The 21,336-nt window shown below is 43.0% G+C and overlaps 1 protein-coding gene across 2 annotated transcripts in view; it reads left to right on the top strand.

The window, feature by feature from the left end:
• LOC104936418 (guanine nucleotide binding protein (G protein), alpha activating activity polypeptide, olfactory type) overlaps positions 1-20,338 on the top strand; it is a 50,321-nt gene extending 29,983 nt beyond the window's left edge. Inside the window, exons 6-12 of one of the 2 annotated variants that reach the window (XM_027288667.1) lie at positions 13,467-13,521; positions 13,606-13,679; positions 15,023-15,081; positions 15,292-15,412; positions 16,243-16,373; positions 16,470-16,537; positions 17,676-20,338. In XM_027288667.1, coding sequence (XP_027144468.1) covers positions 13,467-13,521; positions 13,606-13,679; positions 15,023-15,081; positions 15,292-15,412; positions 16,243-16,373; positions 16,470-16,537; positions 17,676-17,822 — 655 coding nt within the window. In that variant the 3' untranslated portion in view covers positions 17,823-20,338. The remainder of the gene's footprint in view (positions 1-13,466; positions 13,522-13,605; positions 13,680-15,022; positions 15,082-15,291; positions 15,413-16,242; positions 16,374-16,469; positions 16,538-17,675) is intronic. The other variant, XM_027288673.1, reaches the window with a different exon arrangement.
• Positions 20,339-21,336: the final 998 nt, after the last annotated feature.

The following is a 21,336-nucleotide window of genomic DNA, read 5'->3' as shown; positions in this document are numbered from 1 at the left end:
AACACACACCACGCCACCACAAACAAACAGGAAAACAAGGACTTGCCCGACTCACCCTCCTTACTGAGACAGATGTCAGATTGTTCCTGCTTTAGTCGTCCTGAGATATCGACCCTGATGAGAATTAAATGGAGAGGCAAAGATAAGATTCTGAGGAAAAAAAGTTTGGCCTCCTCAGATGGATTGGAAAATGGGTGTCATCACTACCCCTCTTCACAGACTCTTACTGGAAATTAAGTAGTTCACCACTGGTCTGACGTTTCTGGAAATTTGAAGTCAGTTTCTGTAAATACATGATCATTTAGTCTATAAAATGTCACCCTTATGGACAGCGTGTACACTGCGTTGGTTGACAAGTTGAAGGATTTTAATTGATGGGCTGACTTTGCTCACTAGCGAGACAACAACCATGTTAAACAGCCAAACGACTAAAAACCAGTCCGTGATGATTACTCAGGTCTGTCTCTGTTCTGTTTCTAGTTCTGTAGTCCTCTTCGGTTTCTTGCCTCTGCCTGATGTCCCCACTGACTATATCGAATTTGGACCTGTGTGTGTGACGCAGTGTCGTAAAGCAGTACGTCCTTCTCGCAGGGCGTCTTACCCGCTCAACCCAAGTTATAAAGTCCAAGAACAGGTGTTGAGGAAGAGGTGCTGTTCTAACTACTACAATTCAGTATTATCACATGATTTTGAAGCTGAAATAGTTGCATAATGTTGCAGAGAAAATCAGCAGATAAACCAGAATCAAGCTCAGAAAGTTTAATCTTAAAAAGGGACTGAAGATAATTGATTAGCAAGTAGTCCCTATTGATTAATCAACTAATCGTTGCCGCTGCACAACACAGAATTGAAGGACTTTGAGCACCTTGTGTATCCCTCTTGTCAGGAGAAGGAACTTATTTCCATTTTATATCAAATTATGAGTTACAGAGTTTTTTTTTTTTTTCTACCAATATTCCAAAACGTTGTTACGGAGTGTTAATCTGCAAGGTCTCGACAGGTCCTAGATGTGATGTAGGCTAGTTGGTTCAGGATGGACGGTACGGCGGGACGTGACAGATCTCCAGCAGTTCCAGCGTCCTGGAGATGGGACCGCGCATTAGACATATCTAAGGCTGGGTCTGGTTCTTGGCCTAGGCTGTGGCTGGGGTTGGGGCTGGGTGTAGTGCTGGTCACGGGGACTCTGTCACCAGCCTGGGGGCCACTGACACAGTCATCTGAGGCAGTAAGTGCTAGAAATGGTCGGCATTGTCAGCCAGCCCCAGCCCTGAAGGGCCTACAGAAACAGAGGGGCTACGCTTCGCAAACAGGTGCTCTCCTCATAAGGAGCCTCTTCTGTTCACGGAAGAGCCAGAGAGGGCGATATTTATACACCGGCTGCATGTCACTGCTTTTTTTCTGTCACTATAAGTTTCTTCATTTCTTAATGTTTGAGCTGATTTGATGTACAGAGTAACACAAGGGGACGGGCCGGGCTCTTCTTACGTGTCCAAATTGATCTGTGTAATCACTTTTTTCAGATCGGTTATCAGGTTACTTTCAACACATAAGCAATGGATTTTCTGCTGTCTCACTGCAGCCATTTGAAATCGTGTTAGACCTTCACGGACGTTATTGTTCTGTCCAGGTTAGGGCTCGCCGGTTTTGAGGACGAAGTATGAATTTATGCATCTAAAAAAGCTTGAATCCGTCTGTGTCTGTAGGGTCAATGATGTTAAACAAAAGAACAGAAAAGACAGTGACGGCAAGGTGTGGAGTAGAGTAAGAACTTCAGAAATTGTTTTTTTAGTAGCAAAAAGAAAGAACACAAAAACAACTTCTAATTGTTACAACAAGTCACAAAAACGACAGACGCACGGACAACCAGCGTGCTCCAAAAAGTCAAACGATGCTCAAGGGACCAATTAAACACCAACCGGCACAATCCTCAAAGTTGTTTGTGAAACGGCACCAATTCTATGTTATTTAAGTGCTTTTGATTGCATTTTAAACTGTTTATATCTCTTGGGTGTGTCATACTTTCTCTAGTTTACTTGCTCTCCAGTAAACAAACTGTTAAAAATAGCCTTTCAGTTCACTTCGTGAAACCTCTTCATCCTTTTCTAGTGAATTCTGCGTCCACGCTTTTTTTTATTAAAACAAGGTAATCGCTCGCACAGCTTTCACTATAGCACGATAATTCAAAATCATGTATATACTACACAATTGTAAATAAAACACTTTCTTATAAGAGGCCTTAATCCAGATTAACAAAAACCTTTGTGTCGCTTACTAAAATCAGATGACCCTGCTGTCAGCTGACTGAAGACTAATAAGGGAGCACTATGGAAGGGTGTGTGTGTGTGTGTGTGTGTGTGTGTTGGAGTGTGTGTCTGCGAGGTGTGTGTTGCGTGTGTGTGTCTGCGAGTGTGTGTGTTTGTTGTGCATGATTTCTGAGGGAAAAAAAGGGAGGAGGAGGAGTGGTTTGGAGTGAACTGTAGATCTGATCTACTGGAAGCTCAGTGGGGACTCCATCTACACAAACCACTGTCCTTAAGGTTGTTAGAGCCCCCTGTGGGACCGACTCTCTCTCACTATCCCTCTGCTCTCTCTCTCTCCCTCTTCTCTCCCTCTCTCAGTCTGTCTATTCAGTCCCTCTCTTGAGGCCACCAAGCAGCAGCAGAGAGGATGTTGCAGACACATGAGACACATGTCGTTCCCTGTATGAAGTCTTTTTCTGTGTGTGTGTGAACCTCCCCCTTTTCAATCATTTAACATTCAACATTTCGAGTTTCAAGTACGGCACGGATTTAGCTCACATAACTGTTAATGGCTTTGTCTGTCCCTTTTGTCCGTCATTAAGTGCTGTGGAAGTTTAAAGTCGTACATGTCGGGGGTATAGAAAGCCTCTGGCCGGGCATTTGGAAACAGTTAGAGAGCCTAAAGCTGCCCAGCATAGCATGTCACAAGATTAGCTACACTCCCAGTGTGTTTTTATTTTGTTTCTAGAGACCAGAGGCTCCGACAGCCTGTATTTAGTTTAGTCAGTAAGTCGGATCATCACTGAAACGCGAATTACGTTTTAAATATCTCAAATCAAAATGGCTGATAACTCTTGTGTCAGTTTTAAATCAGCAAAACACTGTGTCATGTTTAGATGCTTCGTAGGATCGTGTTAATTTTGTCCCTCTGCTGTTTTTAATACGAGCAGCGTCGAGAGAGAGAGAGAGAGAGAGAGAAGAGAAAAACTGGAATTTATGTTCCACTTAAAGAACGGGAATAGTTCTATAAATAGATTTTTATTTTGGGTTTAAATGTGCGTCCATTTTAAAGGACAGACAGACACACTAGAGCGAGAGGCTGGTGAATGGCGGATATCTGCGAGTCTGTTACTGTGTGCCGACTACGCACACCTACATCAGTACACACCACACCACACACACACACACACACACACACACACCACACACACACACACACACACACACATACCTTCTCATGACACACACACACACACACACACACACACACACCCTGCTGTTGACCAGGAGTGTAAAGGCACAGACTGCTGGAGGACAGCAGTGGCGCTGCAGGTTCCCTGCTCAGAGATTGTGGAAATGGTCGTCCATAGACCTCCTCCTCCTCCTCCTCCTCCTCCTCCTCTCCTCCTCCTCTCACTCTCCTCACTAGGCTCCCCTCCTCCTCTCTCTCTCTCTCTCTCTCTCTCTCTCTCTCCTCTCTGTCGCTCCCCCTTTTTCTCCCCCCTCCTCTCTTCCACCACCACACCACCACTACCCCCCCCCCCCCTTAGAGCTTATGTAAACTAGCTGTGGAGCCAGGGCAAGCTGAGGCTATTTTTAGCAGCAGCACTGCAGAGCAGAAACTGGCGGAGGGTCACGTGTGCGCAGCCGAATCAAAGGGAGTATCCCGGCAATGCGCTGTAAACAAAGGGAAGGTCAGTAGCAGAAGGTGAGACACAAAACGCCTCTGTGTTGGTTTTGTGTGTGTGTGTGTGGTGTGTGTTCGAGCCGCTGCGTACTGCCTACTGGCCATACCTTCCTCCTCTCTTTAAGCCCTGACATAAAACAAATCATCGCGAGCGTATGAACGCCACTCAATTGCCCCCCCCCTCCTGCTCACTCTGTCTTTCCCCTTACTCCACCACCACACACAACACACACACACACACACACACAGCTTCAACCATTTCTGCCACTGCTACAGACAGCGAGGGGGTGGGGGTGGGTGGCGTTGGTGGTGGTGGGGGGGGTGAGCTGAATTGATCAAAGCGGGGTTTGACACGCGAGGAGACATTTTGCTGTCTAATCATGACAGGGGCTCCCGGCTCCACACTGTCTCCCTGTTGCTGCCAAGCCAGGCCTATCAGAGTGAGCAGCAGTCAGAACTCGGAGCCATGCAAAATCCATCAAAAAAAAAAAAAAAAAGCACATGACCACGTGTGTTTAGCATGTTTTGTTATCACATGGGACGTTCAAAAACAACCCCTCAGCGCCTTGGCTGTGTGCCGTAGCTCAGGTTGTGTAACCTGCAAAGGCCCTCGGCTACCAGCGTGGCTAGCAGTTAGCGGCGTCCAGCCACACCCAGGCAAAAGGTCTCCCTCCACCTTTCGGCCACTAGTCAAACAAGCCTCAACTTTCACCTCCTGTGGAATGTGGTCAGAAGGGGGCACAAAGGCTATTTATAGAAAGCTTTTATATTTTTCTGTCACAGCGGTTTGTTTGCCTAGACAGTTTGAGCTGTTGGCTGTTTCATCAGGCTAGGCTGAAGGAGGTAGCTTGGAGGCCAACTTAAGTAAACATTTGGCTCCAGCACAAGCCACGGTTCGGCGGGTTGCTCGGATGATTTATTGTTGTAGGTATTCTTAACCTAAGACTCTGGAGCTTCTCCGTACTGATAAGATAGATAAGGTCCCCATCTTAAAGTGTCCTGACAAAAGAAAACGCTATGTCAGGGGAACATCCGGTTCCTCTTCGTATGCATTTGTGGTTCTTCAGAGTGATACTGTGCTATAAAGCAATATTTATTTAGAAATTTAATTCCAGTCCACACCTGATGTGTTTTTGCAGCTGCCACAAGTTAAACAAAGGCATAATATATAGTTACATGTTCCTTTGTGGATGTTAACTTCATGTCAGCTGCAGCACAAACGCCACAAACCTGAACTAAAACAAGTCGATCAGTCGATCATTTACTGCTTTTCATTGGAGTTATTTCTCAATCAAAGAAATTCCAAACGTTCTCTTGCTCCATTTAACACAGTGTGAGGACAAACTTTGTTTGTATGTGATCATAGACTAAAAATATTTGGATTTTTGGGAGTTGTTTGACGAAATAAGGAACCTTTTGGGTGTTAGGAAATTGAAATGGGTGTGTTTCGCTATTTTCTGACACTATTTTCTGTTTACAGACCACATGATGAAGTAGTTGATGAAATAGATTTAACTGAATTTGACTTGACCATATACCATATATACAAACCAGTGTCTTACAGACATGTTGTCACCTTGTGCGTTCAAAGGGAATGTGAAACTCACAAAACCACCTGTAGACAAAGTGTTTGATTTGCCACTTTTAGCCCAGTGTATTCAGATTTTGATCACTCACAACCAAATGAGTTTAACAGTTTGATGTGTTTGACATTTTGCCGCACGTAAGAGCTGTGTAGAAGTGAAGGGTTGGCCGTGGAATATCTGTGAATTTTATTAGTTAACTAAAATTTGACCCAGATTAGTGAATTTTAGAAGGAACCACTGGAATAATCTGCAGTAATCGCGTGGGTCCTCTGACCCTGCTGTTGTCACCTGTTCATTGACAACTGTACGCTCATTACTCTGTATAGATATCCCACTAATCACCAACACATCAAATCACCCCCCCTCCCCGATCTGCTGCTATTAAACAAACTACCTTTGTAATTTGTTGAGTAGCGTGCATAAATCCACTGTGATTTTTGTTTTGGTGTGTTACAAAGCCGTCACAACATCGACACAGTTTGCCGTCACCACTTGGCCATGAAGTGTCATTTTCCATTTTTTAGAAAATGTATTGATCAACGTGAAATTACTTCTCCGCGTTTAACCTGTTGGAGCATGCACATGCACAGGGTGGCACACTCAAATTGACAGATGCCAGATTCACTGGAGCGGTGGGCATCAACTCCCAAGAGCGGGGATCAAACCACGGACCAACCTTGGGGTTATTGGACAACCCACTCTACCACTGAGCCACGGTCGCCCCAAACTTGTTATATCCTCATCAATTATCCCCACGGTTCAGCCCTCAACTCATATAACCCCGTCCATCTAATTCATCACAACTGACTCCACGTCTGTCAGTAACTTTGTGTCTCTTCGCATACTACAAACTACACATTACATTCCTGCCCTTTGCTGAAAACGGGACTTATTTTTGGTTGTGTGCTTTGAGACGGTGGCACTCTAAAATAATCTGTCTTCATAAGCCTAAATTTGCCGTGCCCTCCCACCGAAAGACACAAACACGCACAGTGACACACATACAATGCAGAGAGCTCGTGCAGAGCGCGGCTCTGCTCTGCGCTGATGTATGGGAGAGTCTGGGAATGGAAGGATACAAGAGCGGCCTGGCTTAGGAAGAGACGGGGGGGATAGAGAGAGAGAGAGAGGGAGCGAGCATGAGAGAGAGAGGAGTGGTATGGACCGACTGGGGTTGCCATGGGAACCCAGCTGCTAAAAGCAGGCAGGGTCAGTGAGGAAGAGCGGCTGTGTGCAGCAGGAGCGATGGGATGCCACCCGGAGGCCAGTTTGTGAACTACACAAACAGCACACAGGCCTCGACCGCTCGAGTTCTGGCTGAATCTCATGCAGAGAAATCTGCACGTTTTTTTAAAAATCTGTGAATTTAAAATGACAATAACCTGTTTTTAAATGTATTTATGGATTTGTGGATCTGAGCAGCTTCTAATCACCGGTCTGCACCAATACTGTAGACTCCCCTGTTTTATATTAGTCATTGGTTATTGACTTTTGATTAGGGGAAAAAGAGGAAAAGCTCATTTTCATTGGGTCATCAAGCGGAACAACTAATTTGACGTGGAGGCTGTGGTTGCTTACCTGCTCAATATTGTTGATTAGACTATTTTTACTCCGTTTTCTATTTTTGGCGCAGACTAATTCAGCAGATGACAGATAGCGTATCGATGTTGGGCCTCAATATTATTTAGAGAAACCCATAAGTCAATCTCACAGTGAGAACTGTAGTTGGGAGCTCCACATGGGACACAGTTCAGGCCTGACAGAGTCCCTTGTGTTCCCACTGTAGCCTGAATTTGGGGGCTGAGTCTATTTTAAGCCGAGGTAATGTAATGGTCCATGTAGACATTGAACAGAGACAAAATGGCATTACAATGTATTTTACATTTTTATACAACACCTTTCAAAACCATGACTTGATGCGGCCCTGGAAGGCGAATTGGCGGCCTTGAGATAAAGCAGGCACTTTTGTTTACACAAGATTTGGTTTGACTTTCAGGAGTGTCTCCGTTCTTGCTCCTATATTTAGGAAGTACCCACTGAGCCGTTGATGGATTTGTCTAGTTTCAGATCCATCTCCCAAACTGCACAGTGTTCCTGTTTGGATGGATGAGTTGAACCCCGGGCTCAGATCTTTCCACCAGGTGACCAGGATCCTGCACAGCTCCACCTTCACTTTGTCCCCGGCTCCGTGCGCTGCACCAGCTCGGCCTCCTCTGACGGCCTGCGTTATGTGATGAGCTGTGTCGTGCAGCTGGTTTTGTTATGATACTGGGTGTGTTTTTGTGAGAGCAGACCGATGAAGCGTGAAGGAAAACTTCTGAAGTTTAAATATTAGATAACAGACGTGTTATTTCAGGAACGATCGGAGTATCGGACGGAAAGTTAATCAGCATTTAGTTTGATCATTTCAGTCATATTTCACACAGAAACACCAAACAGTCTCCAGTCTTGCCACGTATCCCTGTTATGTATCATCTCGTATTATAAACCGAATCCTTTTTATGTTTTGGTCATTTGTTAGAGACATATGAACATGTCACTTTGGCTTCTGGGAAATTGCCTTTTTGATATACATTTTATTTTGTAGAATTGTCAGCCGCAGTCCTGGATCCAAGATTTTAAAATGGTGATCTGTTTGTTTTAAAATCTGTTTATTTAATGTCCGGAGTGGTAATGAGCAGTCGTGTTTCTGCTCTTGCACTTCCCAGAGATCATTTGTTTCTCAAAAAGCGTGGTCAGCGCGGTGATGCCGTTTGGCATCAATTTTCCGTCAGTGAACTTTGAGTTACGGTAACACTTTATTTGGATAGTCCGCCTACAGATAGTTTAGAGTATTTGTAACATTTCAGCTGTTTTTTTCCTGACCGTAGACATTCAAGAGATTACTTTTTATTCTTATTATCTAGTTTCTAAACCTAACAAACTAATCATCTGTTTAAATGTAACAAATACTTAATAAACCAAACAAAGTGTCACCTGAGTTGTTTTAAGGTGCTGCTCGTACTCGTTTTGTTCTATTTATTCACTTTAAATTGCTCTTTTTGCTCTGAGCTGGCTGAGCTACAGTAAATATATGCCGCAGAAACATACGAAGAAAAACATTTTAAACAAAGCTTTACCGGCACAGAGACAGTGTGGTGCTGCTGTCCAGCAGTGAGTTTTAAAGTGCTGTCATCAGCCGGTCGGAGACTAAAGTGAAAGTCCATTATGCTGGCCTGAGCGGCTCAAAATATGGAAACTATTGATCAGATCCTCTACACTGCTAATTAAAGATGGTCCACTATTTGTAAAAAGTCAACCCAATTATCAAATGAGCACATGAGGCTGGGCGCTGTTAATTGGTGTGAAGGTTGCTCGTCTGTTGGAGGGGACTTTTTTTTTCAGTCTTTATTCCGGCGTTGCTGCTTTTGTACATATTCACAGCTGGCTTTTTGTCTATAGACGCGTGTCGTCTTCATACATACAGTTTGTTTTGGCTTAAATATGAATGTTTAAATAAAATAGTTGTAGCTTTATTTGTATTTAGGCCTGTTTTGTTTGTTGTGGCCGACCTAATGGCACAAGAGGTTGTATCAGTGTTCTGGTTCTGTGGAGCTGGGTGACCCATGTCCCCGAGCCCCGGTATGAAGCCTTTTAATGCCCCCGCCTCTCCACTACCACCACCACCATCTTCCCTCTACCCCCTTTTTCTGCTCAATGGGTAGCTACATGTGACCTGGATCACGTGGGACTTGAGGCCTGAGGCCCCCCCACCTCCCTCCCTCCATGCATCTGCGTATGTGTGTGTGTGTGTGTGTGTGTGTGGATTCATGCTCGTGTCTGTGTTTTATGGAAAGATGAGGCCGACAACACAGAAAGACCAGGCCAAGTCAAGTGATACTGTCCACAACAAAGCCTATACATAGCAACACAGACCGGCCCGCAGGACGAGTACAATGTGTTTTGGCTAAATACAGAGACGACCCAGCCCTGCAGACCGAAAGAGAGGGACTGTAATAGACAAGATAGTAGTGGAGTTTTTATTTTTATTTTATTCAACCTGCCAATTAAAACAAACGGTCATGGAATAGTACACGGCCTTTATGTATGTATGTGTGTGTGTGTGGGGGGGTGTCAGTGTGTAAGGCCTTAAACCATAAATGAGGAAGCTGCATTAATGTGGTTTGATGGTTTTGAAGAGACTTTAAAGTGCGCGTGAGGCGGAGCAAAGCACGAAAACCTTGCGACAAAAATTCATAACAAATAATAAATCACACTTTGTACAGTATGTACTGCACACACACACATACTAAAGATCAAGTGGAAAACAAAAAAACAACAACAACACACAAAAAAATGCTGGTCTGTCAGCCCTCAAATCCACAAATCTGACAAAATGACCACATCACATAACTGTGATCACACACTCTGATGCCAGCGGAGAACAGTTCTGGGAGGAAATTGAAGAAACCGACACAAACCACAGATTTCCCCAGACCTGAAACCCGGCTCGTCTATTTGTAGCACTCGACCAGAACAGCCGTAGTCACTGAAAACTGCACCCAAACCTTTTTGATAAGGCATTATCTGGACGGCCACTCGGTAATCAATGTTATCTTTTTCACCGTTTTTCCTGGATCTAGGACCCTTGTTCTTTTTTTTTTCTTTCTTTTCTTTCTCTCTGGGTACGGGGACTATATTTGGCTCTCCAGTGCTCTACCAATAGTACTTCTGTCACATGGCAGTCAGAAAGCGCTCAGTAATTATAACCTTGCTAGGTTTCTGCAAGGAAGGCTGACTAAAAATACTCCCACATTGTTGCAGTGATGGGGCAAAAGTGGGATGTTTTTTGGAGGTTTTTGCCTCTGTTTTTTGTGTGTGAGTAAATGTCTGTGTCTGCTCAGAGGAGACGTCTGTGTGTGTGTGTGTGTGTGTGTGTGTGTGTGTGTGTGTGTGACTCGACTTCCAGTACATTTCAATGGGTTTCCTGGATCTGTTCATCTTAGTTCCAGAGAAGCACTAATTGACAAATAGATACAATTAATTGTGCGCTTTGCTAAATGTTGTTCTTGAACCGACGTGGTGTATGATGAGTTCAGAGGCGACGCACAAACCTCTGCACGCCGCTGAGTCGACTCCACACTTATGTTTTTGAGGTCTGTAGTTTTTTTTTTGAAGAAAACACTTTGGTTTACGTTACTTTGGCTGCTTCTCTTTTGTTTTGTGAAGATAGGCTGAATACCCTCAGGTTTTAAGAACCGTGGTGGACATTTGTCACCATTTTGTAATTTTAAATCAGTGATAAAATGCGAGAATAAAAAGGTTTTGCAGGTTTTCTAACATTTCTTAAGCCTTTCCTAGAGAAACCTGCATTGTTTACATTGCCTTCTAGTTTATCCTTCATGTTTCTTTTATCCAGTGCTGCTACTTTTGGGCACCAACAACTGTCTCTAATTACTACTGCCCTCTATAGTCACATCATCTCATGTCAATCATAGGAGAGCACACACAAGAAGTTGGAGTTCTCTAATTTTTGTATCTTTCTTGTGAAATATCAGTTTTCTCTTGAAATTCTTCACACGAGAAGGGGAAACTGAAATTGAAGCGCCACAACTTGTAGGTGAACAACTATGACGAAGGGGTCGCGAGGAGATAACGACTCGTGTTAAACCTGTTCATCCAAACGTTGCTGCGCAAGTGCGACCAGTGGTCACAATGTCGTCCTCAGGAAGCGTTCATGAGTCAGATTGAGGTCTTCATAAAGGTTCAGGTAAAGCTGAAGATAAGTTTATGGCCTAGAAAGTCCATCGGTTCAGTTTCAGTTAAGTAGCAACCGTCCGAAGGTCAAGTTGCGACTTTAAAGATGAGGTGTGGAGTCACGGAGAAGAAGTGTGGGAGTTTTTCCTGACTGGATTAGACCTGTGATCGGGCTGAAGAGATGACTTGGCACCCATACCTCGTTTGGTTAATGAATACATTGTGCAGTGTGCACTAAAATAATAAAAAAAGCTATTTTTGTGATGTCATGTTGGCCTGTGGGTAACGTGGTGATTTTAAAACCAAAACTATCAAACAGCCAAAACAACAAACAGATGAATCATTAGTGCAGACATAATCACGCACAGACAGAAGTTATATTTTGTTTTGTCATGAAAACTAAATGTCGACACTTAATTTTGCATAACAACCTAATGAAAATGAATCCCCTTCCTCTCCTCCACACTGTACGTGTCGTGTCTGGTGATCTACTGTACACGAGCTCTGTGTGAGAAAGTGCTGTTCCAGAAACGGCCTTACTTCTCCTTTTGTGTGCGAGGCAGAAATAAAGTCGGTGTGATGAAAACATTGTTGTCAAAGCACATGAGCGGCGTCTCTGTTATCTAATGGCTCATAACGGAGCCATTTCTTCTCGGTCATTTAGTTCCACATGGGTGTGTTAGAGGTGTGCTGCTTTTAGGATCGAACCGTACAGATTACTAATCTGATCAGAGTCGACTGTCTTGTGACATCCTGAAGACGGTTTTGGGTGAAAAAGACGAAGGATGTTTGGTCCACATCTGTGTCCTACATACGGGATTTCACTCACCAACTTTAGCTTTAGGCTGGGTGCTCTCCTCCTCCAGAAATACCTGACACACCTTTATCTACTCTGCCGTGTATTTTTTACTTCATTTGCTCGCATAGAAAAATATATCTCGTACCATTCCGTCTCTCGTCCACTCCTCAGTACTTAATGTGTGATTTTGATCTAATTTAGGAATAATCCAGGGTAACAAACAGGCCTGCGTCTCACAGTGTGTAGTCTTTGTCAGTGTTCAACAGATTCGTTGTTTGGTTTGGTCACAAATGCACATACATGGGATAATACAGAGACACAGTGAATTCTCACATTTTCTCGCAAATCTTTGGTAATTTCTGCTAAAAAAAAAAGAGTTAATCAACAGATCTTTCATCTGAAGTGATAAAGCCTTTGTTGAAGAACAGAGGTCTGTGCCTCCTTCCTGTGACTTTCTTTTTTTTTTTTTTTTTAGAGTAACACATTTGCATTTCATGCTGGCAGACATATTTGTACCACTCGTGTTTTCAAGGGCATTTTTGCTTTGGGCCTCGGTTGGTTTCGAACTCGTGTTGCGGTCCACTGTTGCTCCTGTAGTGAGTCAGTCCAGCTAAAAGGACGTTAAATGTGCAAACGCTGAGGCTGTTTTGTAAATGTATCTAAATGTAAAGCTTCTCATTGTGTGTCGTATGTACCTCGTCTCTGTAAGTGCCTTTTGCACAGTGGGGCCTTTTTTTAAACACCTTTTGGCCTCCAGACCAGCATTATCGGAGTGTGATCCAGATCATCCAGGGGCCTGCGTGACCGTGTGTCCCCAGCCTCAGCGTCCTGAGCCTGCCTTGGTGTCCTGAGCCTGCTGTGCTGCAGAGAGGCCCAGCTGCTGCTGCTGCTGCTGCTGCTGCTGCACATGCTCTCTCAGTAGTGAAGAGACGGCAACAGCAAGCTGTCTAACCTCCACAATAACTGCCTTATGTAATCACTCTGGCTAGAGACAGACCAAAATAGCCCAGACTGAGCAGCCCTGCCCTCTTGTGGCAACCAGCCGCCTTAACACCGGCCTAACAGAGCCTCTACGGGGAGTCAGACATGGCGGCCGCCTTTTGCAGCTTCCTGTGTAGCTCACACGAGCATCTGAATGACTGTTCGAGCTGATGCAGCACAGCAGCTGTGACGTGTGATCAGATTTTAAGTTTGTAGTTGATTAAAAACGGTTCAAATAAATTGTGTGTGAGTTGTTATAGCATGAGACGATGTGAGACAAGCTCTTGTTGTGGATTCAGGCTCCTGTGAATATTTGTTATAAACCTATATTATGGATTTATTTGTTTTATAGGTCACATATGTTGAACTGTAACTTTCATTTGCCCTCAGTCTTTAGAAAATGGATAAAATTCTTTTCTCTGTTTCTCTCTCTGCAGTTTCCTGGACAGAATTGACTCCGTAAGACAGAACGACTACACACCAACGGACCAGGTCAGTTCTCCGTTGATGTGCACAGTTCACAGTTTAACTTCTCTCATCATAAACGTTACTGATACATCTTCATGTTTTTTACAGGACCTGCTACGCTGCCGAGTGTTAACTTCAGGGATTTTCGAGACGAGGTTCCAAGTAGACAAAGTGAACTTTCAGTAAGGATCAACTTTCAGTAAAGACACACAGTGAATCATATTTGTTGACCGACAGTTTATTCTTTATTTGATAATGTTTCCAAATGTTCAGCTTAGTTAAAGACATCATGCATCTAGATCATTTTCATCTGCCGTCTTAGCTTGTTAACAAAAAAGAAATGTATTTCTACTCATATAAATGTCCAAAAAGAAATCTGTGGTGAAATTTTTATTTTGAAATCCAACATCAGGGATGTAAACCAGAAGAAATAAACTCAAATTTCCAAACACAAAAATAAAATCAACCAAGCTTTCTAAAAAGTAAAGATGAAAGAATAAAAATATAAAGTATAACTTCCACATGAAGTAACATACATGTCTATAAAAGAAATATATACACGCTCCATTTAAAGATGTATCTTCTGTCCCGTCCACATCCTTTCATATTCAGAAACTTTCCCAAACTCTGTCACCCATTCCTGAAAAGGAACCTCCTCAGGCTTTTTTCCAGTTTCCACCAAACATTATTCAGGCGACACGCCTTTCTAAAACATTTGCCCTCTTGGGTGTTATTGCTATATTTACCGCGGCCTCGTGTTAAGAGCTTGAAATCACATAAGTACGTACCCCGTAACAGCAACGCGTCCTTGAACAAAACAGCGAACCCCGCAACCTGCTCGGTGGCTGGAAGCTGAGGTCAGGGGGGAAATGCAGAATTAATCCTCTGCGGTCGAACAGTGAGACTTCTGAGCCAGCTCAAAGTTATTGACCGTTGGTCGCAGCCAATAAAAGTTTAGAGTAAATGTTTTGTAACTGCTTTGATGATGTCGGATGAGATGACCCAGTTCCTCAGTGGCAGACACAAAAGACTTATTCTACCATCTGAAACGAGCCTTTGTATCAAATTATATCATCCTGAATGATTGATATAAAAGCTCTGGGACGTGACTTCCCTTTGGGTGTGCGTCGTTCAGCTTTGATGACTTCCAAACATCCGGCCAGCATGGAGAGAAAATAAGATCGAATTAAAACCGTCACAAATGAAAAATAAGATTTATAAATGCGTACACGAAGAGATCACGGAGTATACACTTCCCTCCATACGGCAGCGTCACACAGGGCTCTGAGTTTGTGCTAATAATGCTGTTCTTCATCTTCAGATTTGAGAGAGACCGAAAATCTTTTTGTGCTGATCTAAAAAAAATATGAATAATAGACATAAAACTGGCGTGTAAATGTTCTCAGGCCAGTTACAGTACAGTATGTACCTGGCATCCCACTAGAGATATGAACTCTTTGATTAAAGAGGGCAGCAGCGAGTGTGTTGTTATGTCTGAGTCTGACCCATTTTGTCTCCTCCATAGCATGTTTGATGTTGGGGGCCAGAGAGATGAAAGGAGAAAATGGATCCAGTGCTTTAACGGTGAGACTTTCAGCCTTTTTCTTCTTGTTCTTCGTCAGATAATCACACTGTACGTTCTCCACCAACGACACGTTCTCCTCTCATCACATCCTGTCCGTCTTAAAGTATTTTCTGCCGGCTTCAGCATCGCATCACCACACACACACACACACACACACACACACACACACGTGAGCTGTCCTGATGTGGTTCCTCTCCTCTGCCTTCTAGACGTCACTGCTATCATCTTCGTGGTGGCCAGCAGCAGCTACAACATGGTAATAAGGGAAGACAATAACACCAACAGGCTACGGGAAGCCCTGGACCTCTTCCGCAGTATTTGGAACAACAGGTGAGTCTGAAACCTGAACCAAGTTTGAGCCGAGACTGTCCCACTGCTTAAATCAAGAAGTTTAGTGAAGTCAAATGCCGATTAATGAATTTACTGAACTGAATATACACATTTCGGGCGCATTCAGACAGAACCTGGCGCAGCTGTGAAAACAGGTTTTTACATTCATTTGAGTGGAGGTAGTGCGTTTTGGCTGGCGGCAGTGCGGGCCGCAGGAGTTTCCACCAAAGAACGCATCGACCTGTGGCAGAAGAAGTTGAGCCAGGTCCGAATACAGCCACCAATCAGACGCTCAGACCGGTCAAACCTCCACAGTCAGCCTGAAATGTCTCTCAAACCGAGACTATCCAGGTGGATTCACGGACTAAACTCTGATACTCTGCCTGTTGTTGAGTGATTCACAGCAACACTGGATTCTGTCTGAATGTACCTTTTTAATTTCTGATACTCAACATAAAGCACAAGTTTCAATTAATACAATAATACACATAATGAACATTAATTCTCCTCTGACCGGGTCATTAAAGAAAACAATGATTTCACATCATCTCTTTACTGTTGATGCCATAAAACAACTCCAAAAAAGATTCATTAAGAATCAAATCAACACACCCTGATGTCATAGAAACTAAACTGACGTTTGAAAAACTCGGCTTTGTTTGAGCAGATTAAATAAAAGGAGCTTTAATTGTTTTATACCCGAAAATGTTTGTCAGGTATGAATAAATATTCTGCGTAACATCATTCAGAGCTGCTGAAATCTCTTCTCATGTTTTCCTACGCCGGACAAAACTCAGTGTAACGGTGTTGTTGTTGTTGTTGTTTTGCAGATGGTTACGCACTATATCGGTCATATTATTCCTGAACAAGCAGGACATGCTGGCTGAGAAAGTATTAGCTGGAAAATCCAAAATTGAAGACTACTTCCCCGAATATGCTCGCTACACCATACCAAATGAAGGTCAGTGTCTTTGCTGAAATACGTCGAGTGCTTAACGCAGAGCCTCCTCGTCACGTCTGTTTGTGTTGACTCTGAATCTTTTTGTTTCTTTCACAGCAACTCCCGAACCCGGCGAAGACCCGAGAGTGACGAGAGCTAAGTTCTTCATCCGAGACGAGTTTCTTGTAATTATCGCCATATATGTGTGGACTGTTTGGAGTGTGCTGAAGTTAATGGATGTCCAGTCTGTTCATTCATAACTCACTGTGTGTGTGTGTGTGTGTGTGTGTGTGTCATTGTTACCTTCGCATGCGTGCTGAGGAACTTTTCATTACTTGTTGGTCAAGAATAACACTTAAACAACATCGATATTATTTATATTTTACTTTATTCATAGTATCAGTAGTTTAGATTTGATTGTACATTATACATTTAATTTAAGGCTAAAGTCTGAATTTACCATAAAAACAGAAATCTTCCCCTTCACACGTAAATGTCTTTTCTCTTGTAATAATAATGACATCAGGCCTGGAGGTGGGGTAAACATATAACATCCACTGCATGTTATATGTTTTATATGTTAGCCTCTTTTGTGGGCACATCAGCTGGATTTAGCACTGATCACTCAGACTCTAGTCGGGACAGTAGTACAGGTGAATATTGGGAATTTTAGAGTTTTGTTTTTGTGTGTGTGAATGTATTTGTGTGTGAATACTGCAGAATATAATTTGTCTTGCAACACAAACACACCTTCTTCACACTTCCAGTTACACTGTGCATACAGCCCGCGGTGAGATTTATAAAGACGCTCCTGTCATAACAGACATAAAACTGAAACGTGATGCAGTACGGTTTTTCCATTTCAGAGGTTATTAAGAGGAAAACATAACCAGAAAATCAAACGTATGAAAGAAATTCATTTGTTTTATGTTATTTGAAGATTTGGTTTAGTAATCAGACTTTATGTGGAGAAAATTTACAATCGCAGAAAAGCTTCAGCCCTCAACAGTCGACATCGAAATGTGCATCGTCATACATTGATTAGGTTTTTGGTAAATGCGATCGAGATGAAGCCACAGTCTCATCAGTCAGACTGATAATTTGTCATGTTTTGTGTCACTTGGCATGAAAACCACAGATGGTTAATGACAGTGACTCAGTCACAGGAAGACGGGAAGCGATCTGTGACGCTTAAAAGAAAGTTTCAGATTCAGGTCAACCGGGTCGACAGAGCGGCGCACATGAACATCAAAAGAATTCAGTCAAAGCTGGAACTCTCTAACGCCTGTCCCGTCTCTCTCTCTTTCTCTCTCTCTCTCTCAGCGGATCAGCACTGCGAGTGGCGACGGCAGACACTACTGCTACCCGCACTTCACCTGCGCCGTGGACACAGAGAACATCCGGCGGGTGTTCAACGACTGCCGGGACATCATCCAGAGAATGCACCTGCGGCAGTACGAACTCTTGTGATGGGAGACCGCCTCCGTCAGCCTTCTGTGTTTTTTCTCCACCATTCTGCATCCTTGACGAACCCTTCCTCCTCCTCCTCCTTCTCCTCCTTCTCCTCCTCCTTCTTCCTCCCTTTACCCCTCACCCCTCCTCCCTCCCAAAGAAACCCTCAACAAACCCCCCTGACCACCCCTCCTGTCGAGGACTATGAAGTACTACTGAAGTGTGTCAAATCCTCTTCCTCTTCTTAACTCCTTAGCTTTTTGTACTTCTTTTTTTTTTTTCGATTCATCCCCATTTCACCGACGTGAAAGGAAGGTTGGGGAACAAAGTTGTTGCGTGCCGCTTATTTTTTTTTCTTCTTCTTCTTCTTCTTTTAATCCTTCCTTTTTGAATGCCTTGATTTTTGTCATTCCACTAAGCCTTGGGCTACCTCCTTTTTTTTTTTTGCCCCTTTTGTGTCCTTCTGTTTTTTGGCTTTGTCATTGGACCTGGACTGATGGGTGTGGATACATAAAAAAAAACACACCTACAGGACCTCAGTGTAGAGGCAGTGTGTGTGTGTGTGTGTGTGTATTTGTGTGTTGTGTGTAATGAAGAGAAGGAGGAATGCCATGTGAATGAGCGCATGCGTGTGTGTTTATGTTTGTGTGTCACCTGCCGGTTCAAAGCTGGCATCACCACCATGACCTTTGCCCCCTTCCCAACCCGCTGCCCCCCCACCCTTTTTTTTTTTTTTTTTTGCCCCGTCACCCCCTCCGACCTGCTTCTTCTTCTCCTGGACGGCGACGAAACCGGAGGAGTGGACGGAGGGGAACCGAGTGGATGAAGAGATAAATGCACTTTGCATCAGGTTCCTTAATAACTTTTTTTTTTTTGGTTGTTTTCTTTTTTCTTTTCTTTTTTTTTTCTCGGTTGTTGTTGTTGTTGTTGCCGTTGTTGTTGTTGTTGTTGTTGTTGTTGTTTTTTCTCCAGAGGAAGCATACACACAATGTAGCATCACAATATTTATTACCCTGTCACGATGTTAGCTTGCCGAGCTGCAGGGTGCACCAAGCAGCCGAGAGACATGTGGAGCGAAAGATTAAAGAAGTGGGAAGGAAGGGGAGGCAGGAAACACGCCGCCGACGATGACGCCGCCGCCGCCGCCACCGCCTACGACATGAAGAAGGATTTAAATGAAGGAAAAGGGACTGAGCTCTCTCTGCACCTTAGCCCTGCTGCCTCCACGGACTCGGACTTGCCTCCTTTTTCCACACAAACCATCCTTTTAGCTTAGAGATACTGATGGGAGGGGAGGGGACGGGAGGGACGGGTGGGCCGGGAGAGAAAAATGTATTGTTCTCTTTTTTTTTTTTTGGTTTATTTTATTTTATTTTTGGTTTTGTTTTTTTGTTAACTTGTACACTGTGCAAGGTTGAATTATCCTGTACAGACTGTAAAATGTAATATTATTTTGTACAACTTAATTGAAAGAAAAACAAATCTACTTGTAGATCTTCGTGCCTTGATTATGGCTGTACCTGTAAATGAGCTCAGATGTAAGTATGTTTTCGACTGCGCTGTACAGCTTGATGTCAATCTCTATCAGCAGCGGAAGACTGCGGGTAGGGGACTTTCTCTGTAGAGTTTAGTTTTTTCTGGTTTATAAAAAAAAAAAAAGGAAATGCTGTTTAGTAAAAAATAAAAAATAGGGAAAAAATCCTAAAAACCTGTATACATTATGCAAATTAACCACTTACCTGCAGTGAAGACCAGATGTTGCAGCGCCATGCCTTTTTTTTTTTCTTTTTCTTTTTTTTCTTTTGTTGGTTTTCTTTTTTCCTCCTTTTTAATTTTATTATTATTATTATTTTTTTTTTGAATTTCACAGCTTTAAACAAACATTGGAAATCCATTGAAAGTGTCCAAAATTGCAACCTGGTGTTGTTTTAATAGGAACCAACGTTTTTTCGATATGAAGTGTGTCTGAGATCTGTACTGATGTGCGTGCCTGTGCGCATGTGTACATAAAACAAACATACTCACAGACGCATTATGTGTGTGTGCGTGCGTGTGTGCGTGCGTGTGAGGGCGAGTGTGCGTTGTGTGTAAAATTTTATAAATGTATGTACATGTAAATTTATAGGTCTATATAAATATATATGTACAATTATACATGTTTAATTATGTGTGTGCCTAGGTGTACATACCTATGTATGTATACGGTAAATATGTATACATACACACATAGGAAAGCATGTTTAGAATGGAGATGAATAAATGAGAGCGTGCAATATTAGTAATTCTTTGGTCCTTTGGAGCCATAACCCAATGGCACAGGCACTATGAATGTGTGAGCAGCACCCAACAAGACAAGCTCTTCTCCTTGTACAAACAGCATCAGCCTTTTCTTCTGCTACAGTACACGTCTATCCCCAAAAGAGAGTGAACTGACTGGAGGTGCAAAAACCTTGTTTGGCCTGGGAGGATGATTAAATGACATTTTTATTTTCTTTAAATAAAGAGGCACATTAGAGGACTTTGCTTTATTTCCATCTTGGTGTCCAGTTGTGTCCAGATTTGTTACCGCTGACGGGTCCCTGCTGTACGTACAGTAGATACACGTGGATGAATAGCGCCGGGTACTGTTGTTTTGGTATAAATATATCGGCCATCAACATTTTGACTTGTCGTCATAGGAAAAACACAAGCATTACTAATAACATTAAAGGTCCAGTGTGTAAGATTGAGCTTGAAGAATGCAATATGATATTCATCAGGATGTTTTTATCACCTGACAATAAGAATCTTTGTGTTTCTGTCGTCTTCAAATTAGTTTTTTATATCTGCAGTGAGAGCGGGTCCTCTTCCACAGAGTTTTCTACTGTGGCCCAGAACAGACAAACCAAACACTGCTCTAGACAGGTTGCTATTTATGTGAATTAAGCAGCCAGAGTTTTTCTCAGGAGCGGGTGAGGCGTGAGAAAAGGAGTATTCATTTGGTTGCAGTTTGCAACTTCACTGCTAGGTGCCACTAAATCCTACACACTGGACCTTTAAAGATGACTTTGTTCTTCACTGTAGTTCTCTGACTTTAAAGGCCGCTCACTCCCTTCACAGGTGTTTCTATCCCATCAGCTCAGATTAAAGGAAAAGTGTAAATTCAGTGCAGTGAAACGAGAAGGAGGAGAGTCGAGGAGACGTCAGTCAAATCAAGCAAATCATTTCGAGAAATCACCTGAGTGGGCGTCGAGTCTTTTTGTACAAAATGAGATCTGATTTTAAAAAATAGGTTAATTATACATTATATTATGTTACGTACAAACAATTTCTTGCACTTCTCGTGGAGTTTACCGATGACTTGAATCCAGGTTCGTGTCTTCAATCTATCCCAGACACAGAGAGTATTAAGAGACATTAAGATGGGGAGATGGGGATAAAATTCAATCATAATTTATTTTCATAATATAGTATATGTGAATAGAGAGCCAGAGAGGATTTCTTCATCTTGACTCAAAACTATTTCAATAATCAATGATTTTTTAAATGTGAA

The sequence above is a fragment of the Larimichthys crocea genome, chromosome II, assembly GCF_000972845.2.
Source record: "Larimichthys crocea isolate SSNF chromosome II, L_crocea_2.0, whole genome shotgun sequence".
NCBI classification, from domain to species: Eukaryota; Metazoa; Chordata; class Actinopteri; family Sciaenidae; genus Larimichthys; species Larimichthys crocea.
Note: the sequence above shows the minus strand (reverse complement) of the source record. Positions and strands in the feature narration are given on the sequence as shown.